The 27793-nt window shown below is 41.3% G+C and overlaps 1 protein-coding gene across 8 annotated transcripts in view; it reads right to left on the minus strand.

Annotated features, from left to right (window-relative positions):
- Positions 1-27793, minus strand: part of gulp1a (GULP PTB domain containing engulfment adaptor 1a) — a 74784-nt gene that overhangs the window by 14896 nt on the left and 32095 nt on the right. For 5 of the 8 annotated variants that reach the window (XM_044017008.1, XM_044017017.1, XM_044017018.1 and 2 more), the window contains 2 exons: positions 15941-16024; positions 2109-2170 (listed from right to left, as the gene is read on the minus strand). In XM_044017008.1, the coding sequence (XP_043872943.1) occupies positions 2109-2170; positions 15941-15968 (90 nt within the window). In that variant the 5' untranslated portion in view covers positions 15969-16024. Of the gene's footprint in view, positions 1-2108; positions 2171-15940; positions 16025-20843; positions 20863-21000; positions 21113-21132; positions 21253-27793 lie in introns of those variants that run through there. The other 3 variants (XM_044017002.1, XM_044017014.1, XM_044017015.1) reach the window with 3 other exon arrangements.

Genomic DNA, 27793 nt, shown 5'->3' on the forward strand with positions numbered 1-27793 from the left:
ATCTGTCTTGCTTTGGGAAAGAAATGTGAGATTGTGGAGCTGGAAGATTCCTTGACGCAGCCCATTAGGTTTCCACCAGGGACAAAGAGGATGTTTTATCATCTACCCATTGAAACGTGACCGAAATGATCAATCTATAACCTAAATCAAAACGCATTGCACAAATGTAAATCACTTTTAGCATCTGTGTAGCATCAGTGGCTCCTCACAAACCCCCCCAACTCTACCAACTCTCCTGACTTGTTTTTTCATATTTAAAAAAGTAATTACAATGAGTCATTTTAAGGACATTTAACACATTTTTCTCAATGTTTTTCTCTGCGAGTTCCTGAAAACTCAGTGGCGTTTATAGCAGTTTTCTGAGGGACTTTTCCCACTATTCTCAGTTTGAGATATTTGATTTTTGAAGTTGGTATCATCCCGACCTCTAGAAAAGAATAACAATGAAACACTGGCATTGTAACCCAACTGTACTGAGTCCATCCTCTATGTGTCTCTTCACCTTGGATATACAGGTTTAAACACCTTCTAAATATAACAGTAATTGGCAGCTACAGCCCTGCCTTTTAGTATGAACTAACATAGAAAATACTGTATCTAAGATCGAAGACTTCTTGTTGAATCAACAGATAGAAAAATTGAAAATGTGCAGCTCTTCTCGAGGCTAAAAGAGGATCACTTCTCCGTTATTACAGAGGTTAAAGAAAAAGTCAGACTGAGCCTTCTATCAAATTTCCCAAGTGTTTCAGACTTGAAAAACCTGCCTCCTCATTCCCTTCAACTCTGTGTCTGTGATAAGCGACATGCTCTCAAATCTCTGCAAATTCGTCGGTGAAAGCTGAAGATACTGTATGTAGACCCTGATGTGCTTTGAGTTTAGAGACGACTTCTGACATAATATCACTCTGCTTCTTTGTCGCAGCCAGTTAAGGAGCTTCTGCAGCTTACAGTGGGTGAACGTGGTCGTTTCAGAGATCCACCTGACGAGAGGCTTTTCTATCTTAGTAAAGTAAAGTCAGTGGAAGCAACAGTCCTCCACCAAGATGCGTTTGTTGGAATTTTTTTTTACCAGAAGTGTTTGTAACAGACCCCGTTTCCAGTCAGGCCACAGTCTGGCCCTTTTATTCCAGTTAATTCTTGAGTCAGGATCAGGGATTTTGGCTGGTCATGACAGAAGTGTGAGTCACTGAGAACTGACACACATGTTAAATAATAGACAAATTAAACACAAAGAGACTCTTTTAAATCAAATTGTGAGGACAAGGGTTTCCTTTCATCGCAGCACCAAGGGAAACCAGCTGCTCTGAAAAACTAATAATGGTAAATCCACTTGATATGTACTTGAGACAGAAAAGAACATATGTCATTTTTGAAAATTCACTTGTCAAAGTGAGAAATTAGTTACAGGTTACAGGGTTACAGACTTTGAGCTTTGCTGTTAATTTCATTTCTGCGCCCACAAAGTCAACCTGTGACAGTACAGTACACTGCGAGTGGCCCGGTTCTCTCAGGAGAAATGCATCATGGGACATACAGTATGACATGCATGAGTAGACGAATGACGCAGTGGAATGATTCAGTTGTGTTTGTTTACTTTGGTTTTGCGCTCTGTTCATTTCTTTATAAAAGTCTCTCAGCAATGTGGTGCGAGCCTTTACGACAGGGGTGTCAAACATACGGCCCGGGGGCCAGAACCGGCCCGCCAGAGGGTCCAATCCGGCCCACAGGATGAATTTGTTAAAATTTCACACTAATCTAAATGTAATGTCAAATGCTCCAGATACCCGTGACTAAATGTTTGTGCCTTCATAGATCCAGTGTGCTGTGTAAATAGTAAATTTAGGCATGATATTGTTGAAATTGCACTTATATTTCTCAAGAAATTTCATGTTTTGTAAAATTGTCCTTCATTAAATGTAAAACAAAGGAGTTGTTCATAGGTTATTATTCTATTATTTTGCTATTTTTACTGGTCCGGCCCCCTTGAGATCAAATTGTGCTGTATGTGGCCCCTGAACAAAAATGAGTTTGACACACCTGCCTTACGATGTCTTTCATTACATCACAGCCTCACTCAGGACAGAAAAGAGTGTGACAGTGGCACGTACCTTAGCATTGTAGGCTATGTAATGCTTGGCCAGTGCCTCCGGGGTGTGCATCCATGATTTATCTGAAACGACACAAAGCTCTCTCAGTCACTGTATTAACGGCACCATGTGACACAGTAGATGTAGAGGCAGGAGACGGGATGAGCCGAGCAAGATGTTCAGTCAGTTACTCGTCAAAATCACTGGATCAGATGCATATTAAAAAAGAATGTCTGCTACACAGCAGTAATCATGTCAACTATGTGGATTATTTAAAGCTAAAAGCAGAAGAAAACAAAAGCAAAACAGCAGGATGAAGGAATTCAGTTTGAAAAAAGAATGTGGGCTGTTTCTTCCTTCCTTTGTGGGAGTTGAATATTTGTTACATAGTTGAAAGATTGTGTATTTTAAATTGCTGGTTATGGGCCGCTGGTAAATGCACCAATACAACTGTGTTATTATCAGTTGCATTGTTTAAAAGATGTACAAAGACTCCCAGTCTGATGTTGGTATCTGGTATAGAAACTGGGGTTTCACCATTGGAATACAGATTTACCATAAATGAATGAAGAAAGGCACCAACCATTCACAGAGCAAAAAGGTTGTGAACTACTGTACAGAAACTATTATGAAGTCGAGAGGTTTCATTTTTTTTCTTCAGTGACTGGCCATCTTAATATTATACACACCCACTCCTGAAAGTTGCCCATTACAGTCACACAGATAAGCACCTTTGCCGGAACAGTCGTCAAAGACAAAACAATGGTAAACGGTCTGCAATTATACAGCAATTACCTAGTTCTGATGACCACACAAGGTGCTTTACACATCAGTCACATAGTGCCAACACAGCAAATTTGGGGTCCATTGTCTATCCCTGAGGACACTTCGCCATGCATGTGTAGTAAAGGAGCTGAGGAAGAACCACCAATGTTCTGGTTGGGGGGGAAACTAACAGAAAATGGATGACATCAGTGAGAGTATGCACTACATTCACAATTCATACACACACACACACACACACACACACACACACACGGCTGCAGCAGACTTTGCTAGCCAGACATCTGTACAGCCCGGGGTCCGTGCTTTGGCTGTTTGTGAACAAAAAAATGACTGCACAAAGAAACTTTTGAGCAGCAGCTACACGTGATAAATGAAGGCAAATATACCAGACAGTATATTATATCTGCAGTATATTATACGTATCAATACAACTCAGTGGGTTTCAGGTATGACACATGTCCAAAGTATGACGCTGCACGAGCAGGATTTGACTTTGACTTGACTTGTAATAATTAAATTCCATTCGATTTCGTTTATACAGCCCAACATCACAAACACAATTAGGCTCGAAGGGCTTTACAGTCTGTACAGCAAGTGACGCCCTGTGTCCTTAGACCCTGCCATCGAGTGAGGAAACCCTCCACAAAAAACTTTTTCACTGGGAAATAAATGAGACAAACCAATAACACTTCCCCCCCTCTCTTTTACTAGTGTAGCTGGGCTGAACTAACAAACTCCAACTGTAAAAGTGAGCCAACAACTTATTCAGTCCAGGATAAAAATAAACATGGACATTTACACTTTTGCTGACATTTAAAACACTGAACAACTGCTTTGGACAGACAAAAAAAAAGACTCGTCACAAATCAGTGACACCAACAGCTCCAATAATATCAGCTGAAAGATTTGTGTTTTGACAGGAGAAAACCTTTTGACACATTATCACACAGTTAAAGGTGACATAGAATGCTTGTATCACACATATATGTTAGTTATGGAGGTCTACTTACATATATTAACATGTTTCATGGTTAAAAACCTCCTAATCGCTGCAAACGAGCCGATCAAAATATCTCCTCACTGACGCTCTCGTCATGGACTGTGTTGTGATTGGCCAGCCAACGAGAGCTTTCCCACTGTCCTGTGATTGGCCAGGTACCTGGAAGTGACGTAATAGATAGGCCAGCTCTCAGATACACAGCTCCCCCTCTGGCACGGTGGATGCTCTGCATCTCAGCAGCTACAACGAGAGTAGTTCTTCTTCTTCTGCGGTTGAATGTACGCAACTGGATGTGCCCGGACTAGTGCCCGCACCAGGAGGCGCTACGGTGGTGAGAGGAGTGGTGAGGATTTCTGATGACGACATCAAATTAAGGAAGTGCCGATCCGCTTCGCAGAGCCCAGGAAAACAATACAACACTATTTTCTCAGCAGTGGCTGAACTGTTTGTTCTGAAACTTTAGGGTTTCATAAACAAGGTAATGACGCAGATAAACACACACAAACGCAGCGTTAATTGGAGCTTCCAGTCTATATCGCCTTTAATGGTCTACTCGCCCTGCAGATGGTCTTTAAAGATGAAACCGTAGAACAGAGATCATTACAGGTCACCAATGGCTCAATTCAAAGAGTCCCGTTGTGCCATTTTCAACCTTTTTAATCATCCACTAATTAAAGAGCCCCTCGTTCTTCATTTCTAATTCATAAATGGCGTATCGTGCCATTAATGAATCTTGTGACAGTAGACGCATGACTGTGACCTTGGGAGCAATCAACTCCCGTAGGTTGATTGTGTTCATCAAGACACGTAAAGGTGCAATCCACGTGAATCAACGTTACTGTGTCCTCTGCAGAAGTCTGTAATCACTTTGTTTACTCCGATGTTGTTGGCTAAGTGGCTTAATGAATTCTAAGCCTATGATAATTAGTGTTAATTCAGTGCACCCCATTTGCTTGACTATGAGTGCTTATGTGTCCCAATCCATCATATTATTTCCAAGGAAACCAAAAAGACAACATATTGACTCAATATTTTCATCAGTAATGACACAAAACTAAACAAAGAATCAGGTCCAACGACCACTAAAGGCTCATTCGGACCCAATGGTAGATATGCAAATGAGACACACAGCTGGATCGTTAGATTGCTGTGCATCCCACACCACAACACCTACAACACACTAATGTCTTGTGATGAGGAGTCTTTGTAGTCACTGCAAAAACACAACAAATACACTACACTACACTACTAAAAAAGGTAATTATGGACAAAACCACACACACACAATTAATCTTTTTCTAGAGGTCAGCTGCTGAAGTGTACAGGACCTCTTGTCATGTTTTGGTTGCTGGTTGCAAAAAATGTGAAATTGAGCCTCTGAGATATCTCACTCGGTTTATGTCAGCAAACATTTTGCTGACAAGTTAATGCTCTCAATTGCTGGTTTCAGGTCTTCTTCAATAGAACATGGTGTAGATTTTGTAAGTTATGTTCCCATTTAAAAGGAAATGGATGATAAAGCATGGCACTTATGAGCGGACACCAGCGTGATTAACAAGTAGGCGCCTGTCCAATAGGTTCCGAGTTGCAGGCGACATCAAATTGCAAATCTCAAGGTTTCGCAGTGGGAGTTTTCTTCGCAATCGGACGACTACCTCAATTTTCTATACCCAGTCGATGTCGGAAATCTCTTTTTGCATGTAAAAAGAGCAAATATCTCATAATATTAGATGTTGTTCTGTGCAAGTTTGAGGAGCCTTTCCTCTACTTAACTTGTCCTCCTCGTGAGTGTTTTCACCAGCTGTGCAGCGAGATTATCCCTGAGCGTACCTTGCAACAGTCCTCTGCCTCTCCCTCCAAAGTGCAATCAATTTCCTTGCGGAGTGCTTCAATGACACTTGATAGAGGGATGATGTATCTCCTGCTTTCATGCACAGCTAAGGAGGCAAGGAAACTGTAAATTTCAAGAAAGAAGCATGACAGGAAGGGCGACAATTTTTTTTCAAGGCGTCAGCACACATTGTTCTGATTAAATGAGGGAAGATGTGCAGGAGGTTTGTCTTCGTTTCTTGCCATTTTGCGGCATCAATCAACAACTATGTGAGCACATCGAAAATAGAGGAGAGCTGGAAACTCTTTTTGGCCAAGTTGCTAAAAAAGATCATTAACTCTTGAGGCAGGGGGAGTCATCTTGTCTGAAGGTCACCTAATAAGGTTGAGTTGTCAGGTGTTGGATTAAGATGAGCCAAAAAAAAAATCCCAAGGGGTGACAGCCTGAAAAGTGTCAATGCATCACTGTCTCACTGCAGTAAACTTTCTCAGGGGACAGGGACGTGATGGCCTCTTACTTCCTCTTGGTTTCCTGTAGAACCACTTATGATGTGTGAGAGCAGAGAGATCACAAGTCCAAGTCTATGTACTGTATGTTGAACTCCAGCAACTGCCATTAGAAACACTGATATTGTGATCATGCTCACCATTATTCAATATACTATATACACATAACTGTTAAATCCATGTTTGTGGATGTGGATAATACTAAAAGTATACTTTAGTGTTCTATAGGACAATCTACCCTGAACTCTGTATTCCTTGTTTCAGAGCAGACAATTCAGAAGACAAATAAAAGATGTACTCATATCAGTCATACCTTCTTTAGGAGTTGGCTGCGGGCGACTGGACTTGCTCGAGTTCAACTCCTGAAGAAGATTATTATCTGGATGACTGAGAACCTTCATTGACATTAGTCACACCAATTCCCTGCTGTTTAGCTCCACAAAAACTAATTAATCTTACTTTTAACATTTACAGTCCTTGAAATGTAAATGCAAATCAAACATGTCGCATGCTCTGCGTTTTAAATGGCTTACGTGACGTGCACCGGCAACACTGCCTGAAGGACTCCCTTCATTAAAGGAACAAATGAACAGAGAGCGACTTTTGTTAACCCCTTACTTCCCTAAGAGGTTATGAGGTTGAATGTAAGTGCGATGATGTTTTTGACAAAGAAAGTCATCCCTTTGTTATTTTCTTAGTCAGTTCGATGTCTTGTAGAAAGGCATCATCATGTTTTAAGGCATTCCTGAAATATTCCCTCTGTAAGAATGGAACATGGACAGAGAGATGGACAACCTGAAAACATGATCCCTCCAGGCATGGCTATATCGCAGTGTAAGCAAACGCTGTAGCCCCAGCAGACCGTTATACTATGACTATGTGATTTACTGATGGTTTCATCTATTAGACTGTTATCACAATCTCGTCTTATCTACAAGCTTACAGCTCTATCTGACATTATCTCACACTTCTTTATTTCACTTTCTACAGTGAAGCCATTAGGCATTAGTATGACAGCGAAGAGACGTCACCTCAGTGATACACACTTCCAGAGAAAACAGGTTTTCTTAAGTCATCCACCTTTCAAAATTCTGCATATGAGGTGAAGGACAATATCACTGAGAAATACATAAAAAAAATACCAGTATAAGAACAAAAGCGGACAATAAGAGTACAAATATTATCTGTTTAAACATCTACCCTTCTGCAGGATAAGTACCTTTGCTCTCAGAGCAAGTGCATATTTAAAGCATGTTTTCTTCCAGATAACCATCAAATTAAGAGGAAGAGGATTCCTACATCTCTGCCTGGTGTCTTATGTCTTTATCGAGTTGATTTCATCTCACTAAGGACAAGTGGAATAAAGATAAAAGCTACAATTGCTATGAGTAATGACACTAATATCACATCTGATGAAAAGAGCAGCTGTGCCTGCTGTGTGTAAACCATCAAAAACATGAATACTTTAATTCAGGAAACTCACTCCATATTGTCCACTACATTTCACATTCTCTGGGCTTAGCTTAGAGGTCTTGGAGCTCCAAGTGCACAACCCAGGGCCACATGACGTAGGCAGGCATTAGCCTAATTCACTGCAGTGCTCAATCAATGACACACTGTGAACTTGCTGGGCAGGCACAGTTCTCCATCATGCAGGAGACAACATCCATGCGGTGAAAAGAAAAGCCACATTTCCACCAAGGCCCAGTAGGAAAGGGTTGGTTTTCTTTTTCAAGATAAAGCATTTTCAAAGTACAAACGCTGTCATGGACCTCCTGGGCTTTAATTAACCACCTAGTGGTTTTCTGTGAAACCATTCTGTTGGCCATCTATTTAAGGCTCTGGGAAAGGTTTTGGTTGGCCATGGTCTCTTTTACCTCTGTAAGTTGTTTGTTGCAGTATTTCATTGTTTAATGTTATGAAATATTTATTATTTCCACAGCATGTTTAAAATAGTAATTATTTTGTTAGCATACTAGATATAGTAACTTAATTATTTTGTTAGCTTATCCACATGTTAGCCACCACATGTCACTATGCTAGTTATGGTGTTAAATTGCTAGCTAACTTACTCAGCTTGTACATTAATACACCTATTAAGTTTTGTTCTGCTTTGCAGTTTCACACTTTCCTCTATTAAAACTGCCGAAATACAACAACCGCCTGTTCCTTTGGAGTGCAATGGAGGGAGTGTTTAGCTTCACTGAATAGCTGAGCAGCCTGTGTTCAGCGAAGGCAGCATAAAAGCACATAAAGCCATGTGGCACCATTTGTCAAATGCTGTGCCATACACAAAATGGAACAAAATAAAAAAATAAAATATAATGTTGCAATAGCGTATTTCTTTTGGTTTTGCCTCGACTACTCAAAGTATTTCATTCAATGCGAGTCAATAAAGAAAAACTGCGATCGACTCACAGAGCCTCAGAAATTCAACCGCTCTGATAGAAACTCCTGAAATCTCGTCCATGATTTCATGATTTCAATGTGCACAATGGTACTCCCCATTAAAGTGCATTAACTTGATCATAAAAGCGTTTTTTTCTATAACACCCTTGTAAATTAATACAAAACCACTTTTGCTAAAAGCACTCAATTCAAGGAAAGATTGAGTGGTCGGGAAGAAATTAATCGCCCATTCCAGGCTCATACAGATTACACAGAGCCAAAAAAATAAATGACATATACTGTAGATCATAGGACTGGTCAGATGACTTTATAAACCAAGAGCATCGAGCTATACTCATTCACATCTGGTGTCCTTCCAGTACATCAGACTACATTCAGCTTTTTTGTGCTTCGGCATCATTCATTTTAACCAATAATGCCTCATTTTCATAAATTCATGGCTCATTTTACAGCAGAGCAACATTTATACCGGCGTTTATATTTTAGCATCTCATTTTCTCTTTGAATGCTTTCCGTTGATTCCACAATAATGAATGCATAGAGGACGTCCCGAGGATAATAACAATCAAAAAGCAGCTCAACAACAATGATGTGAATCATTGACGAGCCCTGATTACCATGTGTCTAATAATATAGGAATAATGCCATCCAACTATCACTAGCCGTCATTCAGATTGCGAGGGTACATTTTCCACGTGAGGGACCTTTAAATTTAACATCCTCCCTACAAACAATTAAAATAATTCATTATTATTTATCACACCAACCTGGTGTAATGGGAAGCATGCAGCTGCTTATCGCCACAATGTGATGACTGTCATTACACTCAGCCTAACTACTCCCACACTATTGCTTTGTCACATAATCAATGTTAACTTCTGCCTGCATTATAACCGCAAAACATCTGCTATCACGATGTCTTTATTGTCATTGCAGAGTCACTCAGCAACTCAACAACACAACTGGTTGCAAGCCTATCGCTGCAAACGTTCACATAAAACTTAAAAGTACACACACACACACACAAGCTATTGCACATTCTCTTGATGCAGCAGGATTATTTGTGAGCAGCGTTCAGTGTCATGGCTCTGGGATAAATCAAATCAAATCAAATCAAATCACTTTTATTGTCATTAAGCTGTACATACAACAAGTAGTGCAACAAAAAGAGAGAGCGTTTCCCAGGGATCCAAAGATTTAAATATTTAAATATTTAAATACACATTTACACCCGGCTCACGCACATTCACACTTCCCTAAGACGTTAAGCAGCAATTGTCAGTGTAGAGATCAATGTAAACATCACAGTACAGTTAAAGTGCCAAGTGAAATGCTATGTAAAAATATGAAAAACAAGGCTGGAGAGAAATAGAGCAGAGCAGATTAAGGTGCAATAATGATTGTCGTCCAGATTCATATCAGCAGTTCAGCATTCTGACAGCTTGTGGAATAAAGCTGTTGATCAGTCTGTTGGTTCTGCCTTTTATGCTCCGGAAGCGTTTGCCTGATGGCAGCAGTTCAAAGAGTTTGTTGAGAGGGTGTAGGAGGTCATTGACGATGGTCAGTGCCCTCTTCTTGCAGCGGGACTGGAATAGTTCTTCGATAGAGGGGAGGGAAACTCCGATGACCCTCTCCGCCCACCTGATGATCCTCTGCAGGGCTTTTTTGTCTGACATACTGCAGCTGGAATACCATGTGGAGATGCAGTATGTCAGGACGCTCTCAACTACACCTCTGTAGAAGGTCGTGAGGATGCTGGGTGGGAGAGAGGTTTGTTTCAGCTTCCTCAGGAAGTATAGTCTCTGCTGGGCCCGTTTTGTGATATAAGAGGTGTTCTTATTCCAGCTTAGGTCCTGCGAGATCTGCACACCTAGGAACTTGATGTTCTCCACTCTCTCCACTGTACGGCCGCTGATGCTGAGGGGGGCGTGCTCTGTTTGTGACTTCCGGAAGTCGATGATCATCTCCTTCGTTTTGTCCACGTTGAGCAGCAGATTGTTTACCCTGCACCAGTCCTCCAGGTGTTGCACTTCGTCCCTGTACATAGCTTCCTGACTTCCGTGGACGAGTCCCACCACGGTGGTGTCGTCCGCAAACTTGAAGATCTGGTTCCCCTCGTGTCTGGGTGCACAGTCATGTGTCAGCAGTGTGAACAGCAGTGGGCTGAGCACACAGCCTTGGGGGGATCCAGTGCTCAGTGTGATGGAACTGGAGATGTTTTTTCCAACACGGACCGTCTGTGGTCTCTCAGTCAGAAAGTCCAGGATCCAGAGACACGTGGCGGTGTTAAGGCCAAGAAGAAGAAGTTTCTCCATTAGTCTCTGGGGGACAATCGTATTAAAGGCTGAGCTGAAGTCAATGTACAGGACTCTGGCGTACGTGTCTCTGTGGTCCAGATGAGTGACGACGGAGTGCAAGGTGGTGGATATTGCGTCCTCTGTGGAGCGGTTAGGACGATAGGCAAACTGGTATGGATCAAGTAGCAAACTGGTATGGATCAAGTAGGATCAAAAACAGTTTTTCAGTCAATTTGTCCTTATTTCGACTGATCTGAGCCATCTGCCTGAGGGCAGTGGTTGAAACAGTGAGTGACCTGGGCGAGCTGGAGCTTTCAGATTGTCCTGGGCTCTTTTGAGGCAGCAGGAACTGTGCACTTCTCCCAGGGAGGGAAGAGGACATCCACTGATCTTCTGGATACAGGTGTTGACCCTCTGCTGTGCAGCTGGTAAAACCACGCACTGACTCTGTGTTAATATGCTCTCTATAGAGCAGTGATAGAAGGACACGTGCAGTTTCTGATTGAGGTCGTCCTTCGGTGATGAAGTCCCTGCTGTGCCTTCTGTAACACGTGTGCTGTTAGCTCTCCAGGTCAGGGCCTCCTCTATGTGCACCCCCACGAAGAATAAGTCCAAGACTCTCTCCACATAATTCCTGCTGATGGGTTAGGGTTAAATGTCCAATTTGTTTTTTCGTGACGTCAACGATCAGCTCCTTGGTTTTGGTGGTGTTGAGGACAAGGTTGTTGTCAATGCACCACCCACTCAGCTGCTCGCCCTCATCCCAAATTAAGACACGAGCTCCACCACAGTGGTGTCATCCACAATCGAGACATCTCTAACTGTTAGACAATGTTATTACCCAGCATGGGGTATATGTTCTGTGTGTGTATATGTGTATTTATATCTTTGTGAGGACTGAAAATGTACAAACCTATCATCGAGAGGACATTTTGACCTTGTGGGGACATTTTGTCTGGGCCTCTGGGTTAAGGTAAGGGGAAGATAGGGTAAGGTAGGCAACAGAATGCATTTTTGTTCTTATTGAGGTATAAAAAAAAGTTTGTGTGTGTAGAATAATTCTAAACTTGTTATGAATATTAAAGATTTTTGGAGCTGACGGGTCAAATGTCATGAAAAAAAAATCTATTCACTATATTATTCATGACATTGCAATTATTTCAGACAATTGTGATATCATTGCGGACATATTTAGATCAACTCAGCATCATACACTCTTTTTGATAGAGCATTGATAGTACAGACTCCTCTGCTCTGGAACAACCGTTGAAGAGTAATCAGATCAGCTTCTTTAAAACAGTCTTATTGACAACTTTTTCATTTCAAACTTTGATGGAAAGTCCCCCAGATTTTTACATGGTCCCTACAGCTCTCAAGACAAGTTGAAATATCATCAAATCATTAAATGCTATTTGATATTTAATTCAAGACCATGTTGGCCAGAGTTCTGTTGCTGCTGTTTCTGGTGTCGGTGCAGATGAGATGGGGACATAGAGATGCTTTATAGTCTGTCCCAAAAGGTGACAGAGATTCTTCTTTGATGGGGCTCAACAAAACAATTCACACATTTTCATCAAATGCCTTAAAAAAAAACACATTAAAAAAGTGCAGTCTCTATTTTAGGGTGTTCAGGGTGGTTGCTGTGGATTACAATGTTTTGTTTTTGCTTGTTTTTTTTTGTTTTTTTTCTGGGACAGTGGAACCTTGAATCTGTTGATTCTATTGCTATTTCTGCAATTATTGAGTTCTCTGTCCTCTCAGTATTTGTGCGTTCTTGTGTATGTATACACATAGTCTTGTACTATGTATGTATTTATTATTTGTATTATGATGATTATGATTAATATAATCAAGCATGATTAAATGCTTGATTAGATAGATGGGCAAGAATGAAGGGCATGATTTGCACACTTTACCCCTCTGACACATGAGTATATTATATTATACTGAGCTATGTTTTCAGAGATGCTGTGATATGCGGCCTATACCAGAAGGTCCGAACGAGAGTCAAACTACTCAGTGCAAGTCACGTCCAATAGCGCGGGGTAATAAACATGGGAGATAAAAATGATCAAGATCCTTGCTGGCATTACCTGCGAGATGTGATCAAGTCCAAAAACACAGCCAGACACAGAGATAAAGGGGGGGGTAAATCAGTGGAGTGGGGAGCTGTCGCCAGTGCCAGCCTTCACTCCCTCAGCCAAACAGCGGCAGTAGCAAGGTGAAAAGAATTAGAAATAAATCAAAACTGTTGGACACATGTATGTGGACTACTCTACCGGCTGAAGAGTGAACAGGAACAATGACAGACAGGCTTCGAGAGTCCTATAACCTTTCTCCTGAACCCTTTTGTATGTAAAATAAAAAAATGGAGCAACACAAGATATTAAAAATGCTTCATGAATCATTCACTATATTGTGAAAAAACAAGCAAACAAACCTTTGTTTAGCTCATGTGAGAAGTTGTCAGCTGCTAAAATGTTTGATTCTGGATGATAATATTTCCAGCTGGTTAGGAACATTTTATCCAATATGGTTTAATAAAGGTTCTGTTGCCAAAGGACAGTAATAGTTCACTGAAGACACCAGAACAAAAATCTCTGAAGTGCATTCCAGCACAAATTACAGTCATCTGAGGGCAAACAACACGTGTCGTCTTATTTTAATCAAAAAACGGTGAGACGCCACCACAAACAAACAAACAAACACTCGCCGAAAACCTCACATCAACCCTTTCATTCACAGTTTCAAATGAAAATCTACAGAGGATAAACTTTCCTGTGAAATTCAGTTTGTTCCACAACAGGCGGAAACTTGGAGAGTCCGCTGGAATGTTCAAGTGCAAGTTGCAAAATGTCTTTTGCATACACACGGACGGGTCCAGGTAGTTTCGTGAAGGGTGGTTCACGCTATTCTTAAATAAAGATGTCTTGTAAAGCTTTAATCGTGATATGTGTCGAGGACTTTTTGGCAGACTGTAACAATAGATTTGAGTGCATGACAAAAGCCAGCAAACTGCTGTCTCTCTCTTATGGAAAGGCTAAGAAACAAGAAGAAAAGCAACCAGCAAACAACACTGGCGCACGCCTATATTTTGCATACTAGTTTCCTAGTATTCTGCAATCTGTCCTGCAACAGTCTCTCTTGTCTTCTGGCTCCTCCAGCTTCAACCAGATCTGAAACCAGAGTTCAGTAGGTTCTTTTATTGGCCCGTAGCCCTTTTCAGTTCAGTTTACTGCCAAGCTCAGCGAACAAATGATTAAAAACAGACAGGAGTACAAGAAAAGACACATAATGAACTGCTCTACAAAATTTTGTGAAAGCAAACAAACCAACAAAAGGACACAGGTGAAAAAAATAACCTCCTCTGCGGAGGTGGAAAGAAGCAGCATTTCTGTTACACAAAACCAAACAAAGATGAAATGAGAGCTGAGCAGGGTGAATACCTGTCCTCCCTGATAACCATCTTATAAAATAAGACCAAATGGGAATAAGTGAATTATAAAATCCAAATATCATCAAAGCCCGGTGCAGCACCTGGGCTCTGGAGCACCCCCCCCACCCCCACCCCCAACACAGTCCAATGCCTCTCCAGGTCTTTTGATTCACACCAGAGGGAGTGCGGGACAGATGGTGGTAAACACATCAAAACTGTTTTGCACACTGCACTTCCAAATATTTTCTCCCCCTGCATTTGGCCAGGGTCACCTCGAGACTGTCGAGAGAGTCGCACAACATTCTTAACTTATCGTGTCTCGGACAAAGGCAAGGTAGAACGAGCGTTAGTCCATTCAGGTTTACAGTTGGCTGTTCTTTGTTGCATCAGCAGCTTTGTGTAATGAGCACATTTTTAGTTTGGGTTGATTTATTGCAGCCTCTGTCGGTCAAACAGACTTTGAAGTTCCACAATGTATGGTTTTTTATCTACAAACTTAAGTCAGGAAAAAAGTTAAAAAACCAACACATTAACTACATCTATATCTTCATGAACATAACATCAAGACAAAAACAGTGAGGGCTTTATTCAGATGAAATGTAGCCGAGTTCTTTTAAAGTGCTCAGAGACACCCAGACGCAAGGCAAGGGCACAATTTGCTTAAAACAGACCCAGGGAGGGGCCGATCACTCACATGCAGCATCTATTGCACAACATAAATACATTATGTTCAATAAGGGCGTGTCAGATGCACGCATAAACGAGAGGGATGAGGTCGTAATGTGCATTTACTGTGCCACATTGTTACAAAATGGCAGCTTTCTGGAGGAGCAGGGATCACTTTTAATGCATGTTTTGATACTCGGGCCACAGAAGTGTGTAAAAGTGGTCTTTGCCGACTCAGGAATACGTTTTAATCTCCCATAAAAAAGCTCCTGCATGAGTTGGAGAAGGAGAAGATGAATTTGACTGAATCTGTTTACTTCTGTTTTCCTTTTTTAGGGCCACACGGTGGTGTAGTGGTTAGCACTCTCGCCTTGCAGCGAGAAGACCCGGGTTCGAGCCCCGGTTGGAACAAGGGCCTTTCTGCATGGAGTTTGCATGTTCTCCCCATGTGTGCGTGGGTTCTCTCCGGGTTCTCCGGCTTCCTCCCACAGTCCAAAAACATGCAATGTGGGGATTAGGTAAATTGGACACTCTAAATTGACCGTAGGAGTGAGTGTGAGAGTGAATGGTTGTTTGTCTCTAGTTGTGTGTGGCCCTGCGATGGACTGGCGAACTGTCCAGGGTGTACCCCGCCTATCGCCCGATATAGCTGAGATTGGCACAGCACCCCCCGCGACCCTCTGGTGGAGGATAAAGCGGTTAGATGATGACTGACTGACTGACTGACTGTTTACTTTTTCTAGCAGAAAAGCCGGGGTGCAATACAAGTGTTGCTGGTTATCCCTTAGTTTAATGACACTGCTGAAGAACAACTGTTTTCGGATGATGCATGTAAACGGCCAAGGAGTTTGAACCAGCCACGCTCTTCTGTCAGACCTCTGAGAGGTTCATTCACTGATGTGCATTAGTTACTTTAGCTCACCTTTTTTCCTGTTGAAGGCGCGGTTCATAATGGAAAAAAATGTGCGTCTCCAAAGTCCCTCTGGAGTTACTGCCAATATTCCACCTGGAAAAGCAGCAGGAAGATAGGAGTTAAAAAAAAGCCTTTGACCTCAAGACTTCACTGGACTTTTGTGAGTCGTTTTAAACAATTTCCAGATAATTATATGAATAAATAAATAATAAAATCACTGGTATAGATCATTATTCCACTCCACACCACACAATAGAAAGAGGGGATAAATGTGGTTATCTTTCTTCTCTCTTTGAAACTTACAGTACAGTAGAAGGGCAGCCTTGAAACACAATACACAGGACCAACAGAGAATCGGGTACAGTCACTCTGCTGCATTATGAAAAGACAAGAAAAAACAAAAAACCCAGAGCAAACTATAAAATGTCCGCCCCCGCGGTGAGTTGAAACTGCTTTCAGGCTTTTGCATCAGTTCCTCGTGAGAGCGCAGAAATCTTGTAGCACCTCAAGGACAAAATGTCCAATGTGAGGTATGAGCTCCATAATCAATATTCTTTACTATTTTATCACAATATGTGAGACGACCACGGCGTCCTTGAACTTAATTAGTTCATATTTACATCTTACCGCACCTTTGGACCAAATGTGAAGACATTCCCTTAAGGCCTTGTTGATATATAACAAAAAAAAAAAAAAAAATGCATCTGACAGCCAAAGAAGCAAACAGCCAACATATTGAAGTCTTAAAAAAGCTGCTCGAATTTTACAAGCATTGCTTTGTTTATGAAAACTGTGTTTGCGTTACACATGAAAGACATGAAGAATCCATCAGATCTGGAAAGCATTTTGCGTGGGAACGTTTTCTCTTTGGGAAATACTTCTGTAACTTTCATTTGATGTGCACTTTATGTACCGTTAAATGTACTTATACAGTTATGCTTATGTACAGTTTTAAAAAAAAAACAACACACGGTGAAATTAAGAACCATCAGACACACGGGTAAGTTTAAAATCAGGTGGATTTACAGCAAAAAAGATAAATCATGCATATTTGTAGTGATCTCAAATCAAAAGGCATACAGATGACTCTTAATGGGGTCAATATTAAGGTTTATATGAAGCACACTGTTTCATGAATACGTTTCCCTGCTTTGTCTTGCCGTTAGACAGAGAACTGACAGACAGAAAGGACTTTCCGGAACAATGAGATAAAGAGCTAATCATATTCATAAGACATCACAGACTAGAGCCATATTAGGGGAAACGGCAGCCACGTTTTCAGTGAGCGCTACAAAGGAGTGCAACCATGCAGTCAGCCCTGACTTTGTCTCAGTACCTCATACAACCACATTTCCAAATAAGATGAACTTTCCCTTTGACCAAGCTTGGTGGGAGTATTTTCAGTTTTACTGATATTATTCCGATACGGTCATTTCAGCCCATTTATGAACTACAAAGCTGTTAACGACACATTTGTGCTGGATAATTACTGATGCGAAGATGCATTGGACTGACCATTGTAATGCGTTACAAAGTTAACACACAGGTTAAGAATAAACTGCATTGAATTGCATTCATTTGGACAGCCTAAACAATGAATTATCCCTAACCTTAACCATAACCAGTTAATCCCTAACCCCAACCTTAATCTAACCACAGTTCAAATCCAATTAACCTTAAACTTAACCAGGTGTGATGCCTTTTACACACCATGTGATAGAACCTATAAGAACTATTGGTATATTACAACAGCATCAATGCCATCCTCACAGACCAGATTCAAATGAATAAGCTTCTTAAATGTGAATATTTTCTGGTTTCATTGCAAAACATCATCTCTAGGTTTGGGGAAGCACATTTTTCAACATTTTCCCGACCAAATAATTGATTAAAAGAATCAACAAATGAATCAATTATGGAAATAGTCATATGTGGCAGCCCAATACCTAACACAGATGTACAAACAAAGTTAACTTTTGTAACCACACGTGACTTTCATGATGCACGTACTCTATTCATAGGTTCTACAGAAATGATGCCAATCCAAAAATAGGTTTCGATGTATAAGGTATCCTTGGGGAGACATGAAATCCTTGAGAGAGAGATAGAAAAAAAAGAAAACTTAAGTATGTGAAAACAAATTGATCACTGTAAGACGGGAAGTTAATGGGTCATTAGGTTTGACTGAGTAGCAGTATGGTGCCAGTACAAAGTGATAGATTCAGGCTATCGAGTCAAATATCTTTGCGACTGCTGGGAAGAGCTAGTGATAAACAAACCATTCTTTTAAATACACCTTGAAGACAGAGTGCCAATTACGTTTTTTTAATCTGGTTTAAATGGTCTCGGCATTGATTGAAAACACTGTCGAAAGATGAAAAATAATGAGCGACGCTTGGTGTCCTCGTTACAGTTCAATCTTGGTTTCATCAGACCAGAAAACCTTGTTTTCCTCCCCCAATATATTGCTTCTCTGCCCTCTCTGCCAGGATGCTAAGACCACCAGAGAGCTGCAGTGATCCTTGCCCTTCTAGATGTTTGTCCTATCCCCACACAGGACCTCTGGAGTTCAGCCAGGTCCTTTGTTTACCTCTTCTACCAAGGACTTTCTCTCCTGATTGCTCAGGTTGGGCAGGGCAATCAGCTCGACTTTTGGTTGTTCCATCTGTTTATGAATTATGGAAAGGGATGTGGCTCTTGGGAGCACTTAAAGGAATACTTCACCGATTTGCATTTAGCTTTGTATTACTAGAATAGGGGTGGTTTCTCCTGAGTTGTTAGCAAAGATGGTGTACACTGTTTACATCCTGGGAATGAGGTCCCGTCCCCCTACGAGCGGGTCTTAAAAGTACAGTTTCAAGCCTCAGACCAAGTGTCACTGGTGGGTCAGAAATACTACCCCTATTCTAGTAATACAAAGCTAAATCGGTGAAGTATTCTTTAAATGACTCGATTTATGGCGTAGACTCTACATGTGTCCAAGTACCTGAGACCTGTGTTCTCTTAAATGGCCATAAGAGGAATAAAATGGCACACATTTCTGTTTCTACGCTGTCATTATGTCATGGACAGTAGATTGATGAGGGAGAATGAAGGAGAATGTTCCTCAATTCACTGCCAGAACACAAAATAATATATGACGGAAATGTAGTTTGCATACACAAACACAATGTGGGTTTTCACTGTAAGGGGAAACTTTGCCAGGGCCCAGAGTGAACTGAAGAACATTTAAATGGAACAAGCTTAGGAGGGTGGAGACTGTGACATTCCTCAGTCTGCCAAAACATAGCATCTATGCTGCTGGGGGAAAAAGAAAAAGAAGAGAAAAGGCATTCTGTATTTACAGGTCGACACACTGCATAGCCAGATGAACAAGGACACAAGTATTGTTTACATTTCACAGAAAAACAGGGTGTGAGGATTGTGCAGATCTCAGCACCAGATGACTCTGCAGTATCTGGACTGCCAAAATGAAGACCTTGGCAGTGGTGGCTTTGGTACTTTTCTGTAGGATTCTTTTGAGAAGCAGCCTTTGCCCTCGAAGGAAGTGATCACTGTCTCCGTCTCTCATTTCCATGTTGAAAATATAAAACTTAAAGACAAAAGCAGCACTCCCGGGGTGAAAGACACTTAGGAACTGCAGCTGAGGTTGTTCTAAAACAAGCAATATGAGGTAGGGTTTGCCAGACAGGATTCTTAAAGAAAAACAAAGGTGTGATATTTTGTCAGTCCTGTGCAGTGGCTTATTATCACAATTAGGAACTTATTTCCGCAAACCTCTGGTAGCAGACACTCTGGCTGACTTTCTGTTTGTTTGTTTGTTTGTTTGTTTGTGCTGTGCTGTGCTATGATGTAATACAGCGCCCCACCTCCCACCTGTGTGTGATGTCACTCACTCTGACTGACAGCCGCAGTGTGTTCGGCCTGTTTTAATAGCTTCCTGCCTGGTGATTCAACAGCAGCCCCTCGGGAGAAGTGCCGACCCCGAGGCACAAACACACACGCACGCACACAGACTTTTACACGGAGCTGTGAACTTCCTCAGTCTCCTTTCAATGTGTGCGCCCGCTGCAGTGGGAGTAACAGGTTAGGTCAATGCATGCGTGTACAACAGTAGTGCAGTGCACGCACAACAAAGTGCATACTGGGTTACACAGTTTACTCATTTGACTTGACACAACATTAATTTCCCATTAAGATGAATGCCGGCGTCCAATTAAGGTCTAATCACAAAATGTAAACGGACACACACGAGCAACAAAATGCTCCTTGTGTGGTGCTTTGTGATGCTTTATGATGCTAATTAAAATAACAGTATGCAGCCTCTGAGGGCTACCACGATAATAATGCACAGAGCACTTTTTAAACTAAGAAAAACACTTAAAATGTCAGTGTATAACCTCACTCATCTAGGTAATTGTTTTCCTCAAGTTTTAGTAAGACAAAAATAAGAAGACATGAGCTCCGACATCACTTACTTAAAATGGAATCAAAAGGGCACAGCAATAACCATGTCCAAAGTCTGAGCAATTCACCTTCAGTGACTCAAACATTTGGAATTTAGGAAAGACTTTCTGTCCTACTTTGACCCTGAAGAGTCGTCTCCTGAGCCCACACGACAACGTAAACATAACAGATGAATCCAAACAGTTTGGTTAAAGCTAATGACAATGAAATCTTGCTTAAACCGAGGGAAAAACAGGTTTACGTTAACATCCCAGTTACACACTAATCTGACCCATATGCACTGGAATGGCAGCAGGCTTTAACATGGGATGGAAAGCAGTGCATGCAACTGTTGCTCCAAAATAATGCCCCCAGAACAGCAAATTCAACAAAGATCCTCCGTTTTCTTCACTTTGCTCTCACCAGCACTGGAATCTGGCCGGAAAAAGCGAAACAAATAACTCACCACAACAACAAACTGTTTATGAATTTAGTCCCGGGAATTCCTGAGCTGAATCAGCCGTGGTGTCTAAGTGAGTAATCTAAAAGCCAGACTTGCTCTCTCTCGCTCTTTCTCTCTCTTATGGACACTCCTGTGGATCAAATGCAGCACCCTGACATACCTTATCAAGGAAAGTCACAGCTGTAGTCTTTGCAAGGTGAAGGGGGAAAAAACAAACAAACACAGAAGAAGATCCTTGAAGAGAAAGAAGCATGCACACACCAACAACTGAGCTGAGATAAAAGCTACTTACTCGCCTTAAAACTGGGAAGGAATAATGAGGAGGAAGTTCCAGCAGACCTTAATAGTTTTCAGCTGTGCCAGATGGTGGTACACTAAGGGCTGCAGCGAGGAGAAATGATGGGGTTTGCAAACTCAACAAGAATCTTTTGCCTAGACACATGATACTTGACATTCAAACCCAACTTCCCTCCGCCCACAGTTTTGTCCAAAATGGATTCTTTTGGAGTTTTTGCGAGTGTGTAAAAAAAAAAAAAGAGGGAGAGAGAGAGAGAGACCCCTTTTTTCGTCAGGAGCCGTTTCACTGCGACACGCCGTTACATTCCAGAGATGACCTATAAAAGCCAACGTGCCAGAGGTTGCAGGCTGACCCCTCTGTTCCACTATGTGATTCATCCTCACAATATGTGCAATGGCAACAGACGCGGGACAACGTGTTGGACTCTCCAAAAACAAAGCAGCAGAACAGCAACGACATTAGAAAAGTATTGCCAATTTAATAATTCCATTCACTTTTTTTCCCCCTGCACTTCAGAGACAACGGAGACTGGAAAGTGTGTCCTGGCAGTGGGAGCTTCACAATCTGACATTTAATTTTTCTTTTTTTTTTTTAATCACACAGAGAATGACTGTCAGTAGGACACCGTCAAAAGAGAGGAGGAGAATGTAAAGGCAACACAAACAGCATGACGGATGCTTTTCTTTTTTTTCCTCATATATTCCCACATCTAAAACCTCAACCAAATGTTCTCTCCCTGGGGTCTCGTCTGAAATTGTCTGTCTGGCTTTACATCCCTCAAAGCCTTTTAAGTGTCTCAGAGAGGTACTACTCGAGGTACAAAGACCCCTTTTCAAGAGTTAAAAAAAGGAAGAATGTAAATTTCCAATAAATAAACTGAGGAGGACAGTTTATTGAAGAAAGCGTGAAAAGGAAGTCAGAATAATCGAATAAACGAACGGCTCACATGATCAGCTGTTTGTGGTCGGGTGCTGAAGGAATTTTAAATATTGGGCTTTTAGTTTCCCAACAATGAAGACATTTATCCAAAAAATAATGAACATTAATTCACTGGCACTGAGGTGAATAAAGGCCTTTAAAGCTTGCCAGCCATAAGAACACTTAAGGTATCCTGCTGGTTTAGATATTCAGCTCAGTCAGGGCCTTGGGTGGAGGTGGCGTGCGAGTTCTTGTTTTGGCCGGCAGATCTTTGGTTTCTGCCCGAGAAAGCATTTCAACTATAGGGAGGGTCTTAGGATTTTGTGCTGTTCACACTTTATTTTTCTAGGGGTTGTCTTTGCTCTGCCCTGTATCATTTCATGTTTGCGTCTTGTATGGACAGCTGTGGTGGCGTAAGGGAAGTGGCTGAACCAGACACTTTCCGGGAAAGTGGGGCCCTTTATGCTCCACTCACACACACACACACACACACACACACACACGAAGCTGAGTAAAAAAATGTTTTACAAAGTGCAAACTTTAATGGATAAAAATACAGAAGTAGTATTATGTGTTGTCTGTGACACTTTTCTGCTTCTTGTTTTTGTCTCCGTGTGTAAATATACACTGTGTACTACTGCATGTTGCTTCTGCACCAGAGCACAAAAGATAAAGAGTGTCCATTTTCTGAGAAGCAAAGACATAATTGAAAACAGCAGCAACGAGGAGAGAAGAAAAACAACTCTAATGCATCCAGGACAAAAGTTGAAAACAACATGAGCGAGGAATCTTCTCAAGTATGGAAAGATAAAGTATGATAAAGTTGCAACACACTGTTCCTTTCTCCTTATTTAATGCACCGGGATAAAATGTACAGCAAGGATAGAAAAAAACAAGTTGGACAGTATCAATAAATAAATACGCAGAAGATTTAACGCATCTTCATCCTGCTGTCACGGTGTTTGCAGTTCTTATGTTTTACAGATTTAAACAAACTCAGAGTCCAATAATTTCATTGCTTGTGTGTGTGTGTGTGTGCACACGAAGTGGGCGGCGAAGCAAGAATGTGCGTCTCAATGAGAAGGATTTCAGGAAGGGTTTTTCATTGAGATTTGCAGTCTCCCTCCCTCCCTCCCTCCCTCCCACATGATTTGTGCTTCATCTCAGGCAACAATGTGAAGCAGCGACGCTACTTTACCTGTGAATTTATTTTTAGCTGGCGTGACGGGCACCGCCACAATCCTCCCACGTGAATCTGTGTCAACACACGGCCCGCTATCGTTGTAATAACTAAAATAAATAACCACGGTAATCCCTGAATAATTGCTTCCCACAAAGCTTTTTGTCAAGTCATTGTGTAAACCTCTGCCTGTTCAAACTTAGGTGTTAACTGTATGATTTAATCGGCTCCGTAATGATGCGCTCAGCACTTAACTCAAAGTACAGCTGAGGCTGATCAGTTATTTGCTCATTAACGATATTGGATCGCTTGACATGATGATGGCCCTCACCACCACCTTTCAAACTCCTGGTAAAAGCTTAAATAAAAAGAAGGATTCATCCTTAGAGCGCCGTGAATGCCTGGGCGAAATGTAAATGCAGTTTATCCAGTTGTTGTTGACACGCTGCAGTCCGGGCCAAAGTGATGTATCGGCAACCCGAGAAAGAGTGTAATCCCATAAGCCACATTAGTAACATTCCTTTAGACTCTATATAATATTTATGTCCTATCAATGAGCACGATATGTGCAATCTACAAAAGCACTCACCAATGTAGGTCACGTTGAAATATTTAAGTTGCGCATCTTAACAGTAGTAAATGACTTAGGGTGAATAACTCATAGTTTAAGGTGCTTTTACGTTATAGAGTGCGAGCACTACTCGTGACTCAACTGGGTCTCTTTTGCTTTGCCATTAGGGATAGCACCTGGTACCTGGAGGTTTTTTCCATCACTGGAAGAGGCATGAGCACCGAGCAATTCCAAACTGTAGATCAGTTAAAAATGACTTAAAAATCCTCAAAACATCAATGTTAACAATTAGCAAGGATATGTCAACATTTAAAGGAATAGGTGTCTACCAGTGACACTTGGTCCGAGGCTTGAAACTGCAGCGCTAATTCCGCAGTTTTTAGAGCCACTCGTAGCTTGACGGGACCTCATTCCCAGAATGTAAACAGTGTAAACATCTTTGCTAACTTATGCTAACAGGACAAGAGTCACTGGTGGGCACGTAACTAAGAAAAGAATGAAGATATTTTTCAACTCAGGGGAAACTGAGGTTGGGAAGCACAATTTTTCAAAAATACAACCCCTATTCTAGTAATACAGAGCTAAATGTAAATCATTGAAGTATTCCTTTAACAGAGGAGTCTGGTGTATGTAGCGACAGGAGGTACTACGGCGTAATGGAAAACGATGTGCCTGATACCAGAGTAGAGCCGAGTAGAGACGAGAGGTGCTAGAACTGTATAAGGAAAAAAGCGCCATTTGAATGTGGAATGTTTGTTGGTGGCAGATGGGCTGGTCCGAGAATTTCAGGAACTGCTGACCTCCGGGGATTTTGGTCTAACAGAAGAGAAAATATCCAAAGAGCGGCAGTTCTCTCGGTGTACCAATGCGTTGTTAAAGCCAGAGGACAACGATAAGACTGGTTTAAGATGATAGTAAAGCAACAGCAACACAGCAGCTAAAGATCACAGTGGGTGCCACACATGCCGCTTTATTCGGTGTCCTGTGTACCTGATAAAGTGACCAGTGAGTGTATTATTGCAGTCATCTATCTTATGGCCATCATGTTTTAAGACCTGTAACTTGTGATTGAGACCATTTACTCTCAAGAATAGGTTTATTGATGTAATATTTTGAGTCAAATGGCAGGTCATTTTTTTTTACAAGCCATTCAAGAGAATTCAAGTCTCAGACCCAGCTCCATTTTGCAGACCCAGATACTTGAACCATTAATTTAACCACGTTAATTAGAACGACAGAAAGACAGATTTCAAACTTGTGTTTGATGGACACAATCTCAAATTGTCATTGCGTCATACAACATCTATAACTAATCCATTTAACTTGCATCCACTTCCCAGCATGGAATCTATTTCACTTAAAATTCTTACACAGCGGAGGCTGTTATGTGTCCTTAGATGTGTATTAGCGCTGTCAGTAAACTAGATAATAAACTATGATAAAGCAGCGCAGCACTGCTGAGCAGGCTTTTGCACTGCTGTTGCAACATTCTTAGCGGCTTATTGTGAATAATAGCGTACGCTAAAAAGATGTCACGAGAGTTAAGAAGGCTCTCCATAGAAAATGATTTAAGAAGAAAAAGAGCACACTATTTAGTTTTAACTTAAAGCTGCAGTGTGTAACTTACAGTTTAGCATTTTTTTGATGTTGTTATTGTTGATGTTATTATTCTGCATGTGTTTGGTGTTCTTGAACTGGAATTATACACAGTAACCAACAACAAACTGTTTTCCCTGAGACTTGTTATATTTTGAAGTTATTCACTAGTGTTGTGTGATTTGCGATAAGTAAAAAACACATTTTAAGTAGCATCAACATTAGACACTTACTTTAAGGAGCTATATGCATACCATTACTCCCCAGGCAACATACCTAAAGAAGTAGCTCTACTCAAAGGGCATGTTGTCACCATAACAGAGAAAAGTGAACATTTCATTTGATTTTATTGTCTTTGAGTTCAACATTGTTTTATAGTGCACCTTGGCTGTTTTAAAGGTGTTACAGGAAGTGTCAGTAGTCCTTTTGGCAGCTACAACAAAACACATTCTGTGGGATTGATTTGTAGAACAACCCCTTTTCTGTGTATGCGCTTTCATCCCATTGTTAACTCTGTCAAAAACAGTTAAGTCATTGGAGGCGATGGCAAAACCTCACAGAACATGGACATCATTATTTTTCTTAAAGCTACACATCACACGCCAAAATCTATTTACCTCCAAACTATGGAGCAGCAAATTCAATAGGTCACAAAGTAGTGTTTTTTGGATGATTGTACACTTGGAAGCTAATTAAAATAGGTCAGCCGTGCAATACCATGAGGTACAAGGTTGAAGCGGGAACATGTCATCTGTTAATGTTCCTCTTGTCACCTCACAGCTGCCTCACAACTGCATTTTTCGCTCTTGACAGCTCAAAAGGTCATGTTTGCCGTTTCGGTGTGACTAAAGTTAACTTTTGCTCCACAGTTTTCTGATTTTGCCTGCAGCAGCTGTCTGGAAGAGACAAATACCACTCAATACTAAACATTAAGGGTACAGAACAACCTTAAAGTGCCTTCACAGTTGTCACAAACCAAGTGCAGGCATTTATTTTTGTTCCAAGCCGATTTACTGTGTGTCATCTGTGCCAGAGATTTGAAAATGTACTTACATTTCTGTTCAGAATCACAAGTTATTGGGCAAGCAACTTTTCTATAGACAGATGTGTTTAAAACAACGTACAGATAACCCATTAACATGATGCATAATACCTAAAACATTCACTTATATGTAGCAATATAAACGGAGAATCCCATCAGGGTGTACGAAAAGTCACAGAAAATTTAACTGCGTTCACTTAATTCTGCTTTGCCGTGCCAGAGAGGACACAGAATACAGTATATTACCAGTTATCTTCAAACCAAGCTGTTGGAGAAAGCAGTGATCCGATCAAGAGGTATTTGGCACAACTCATTAACTTCCTAACTGTACAATTCAATTTGACTGATGTTGGAGAAAATGTGCCATTTGGAGACAAACTTTAAATAGAGGGGACGCGGAACACATGAGATCAGGCGGTGTGTGTTAAAGTACGCGAACATCTAGCATGACGTCTTGAGGATAAAAAGTAAATAGTCAGTAAATAGTCTCTGAACTGTGGCCCAAATTTTGCAGGTTCATGCTGTTTAATATATTGATGATTTTTGTTGTTGATGGTGTTATTATTCTGCCTCTGTGTGGTCTTGGACTGAGACAGTGTTTGGGGGCAGGTTGGGGCAAGAAGCATTTATCCCATCAGACTTCTGAACGACTGAGTTTTTTCTCCTTTAAACGTTTTTGTGGGTCCTCCTTTGCATGTTCAGTCATACTCCAGCCTCTTTGCAGCCGCCTCGAAGTCTTCAACTCAACTCAAGCAAGTCCAGTCACCCACAGCGAACCACTGAAGAAGATTATGGCCTGGATGACTGAGACCCTTCACTGACACCACAATACTGAGAACTTGTGTGGCTTGCATGTAACAGACATTTGTTTGTACTTAGTAAGTTGTTCTTGTTGTTTATAGATTAGGACTTCAAAATAATAATGGTTGCAAAATGTCTTGTGGGACTTTGCAGTGACACAAAATGTCAGTTCAAGTGTTTGTGACTTCAGCTCTCTGGAAAATGACAGATCTCATCAAGATAGGTATTGCAAGTCTGACATTTTCAAAGATGGCACCACTTTAGTGGATACTTTAGATGGTTTTCACGATGGGGGAAATCAGGAGCTGGGAATACGACCCATATCTTTTCAATTGTCGCCATGAAATGTTCTCGGCCTGGTCTGACTTTTACATAGTAAGACCTGGCAGTAGACTCACATCTGAAGTATTTATTTTTATGGTATGCATTAAAAATTGTGCATGCATGGATTCAAACTCTCTTGTTATGCTCTCGTGCACACAGCCGACCCTCCAGACACACTGTTCAGCCTTAACTGCACCGCTTGCTTAACTGCATTGTTTGCTGA

This window comes from Solea senegalensis, linkage group LG2 (assembly GCF_019176455.1).
Source record: "Solea senegalensis isolate Sse05_10M linkage group LG2, IFAPA_SoseM_1, whole genome shotgun sequence".
NCBI lineage: Eukaryota > Metazoa > Chordata > Actinopteri > Pleuronectiformes > Soleidae > Solea > Solea senegalensis.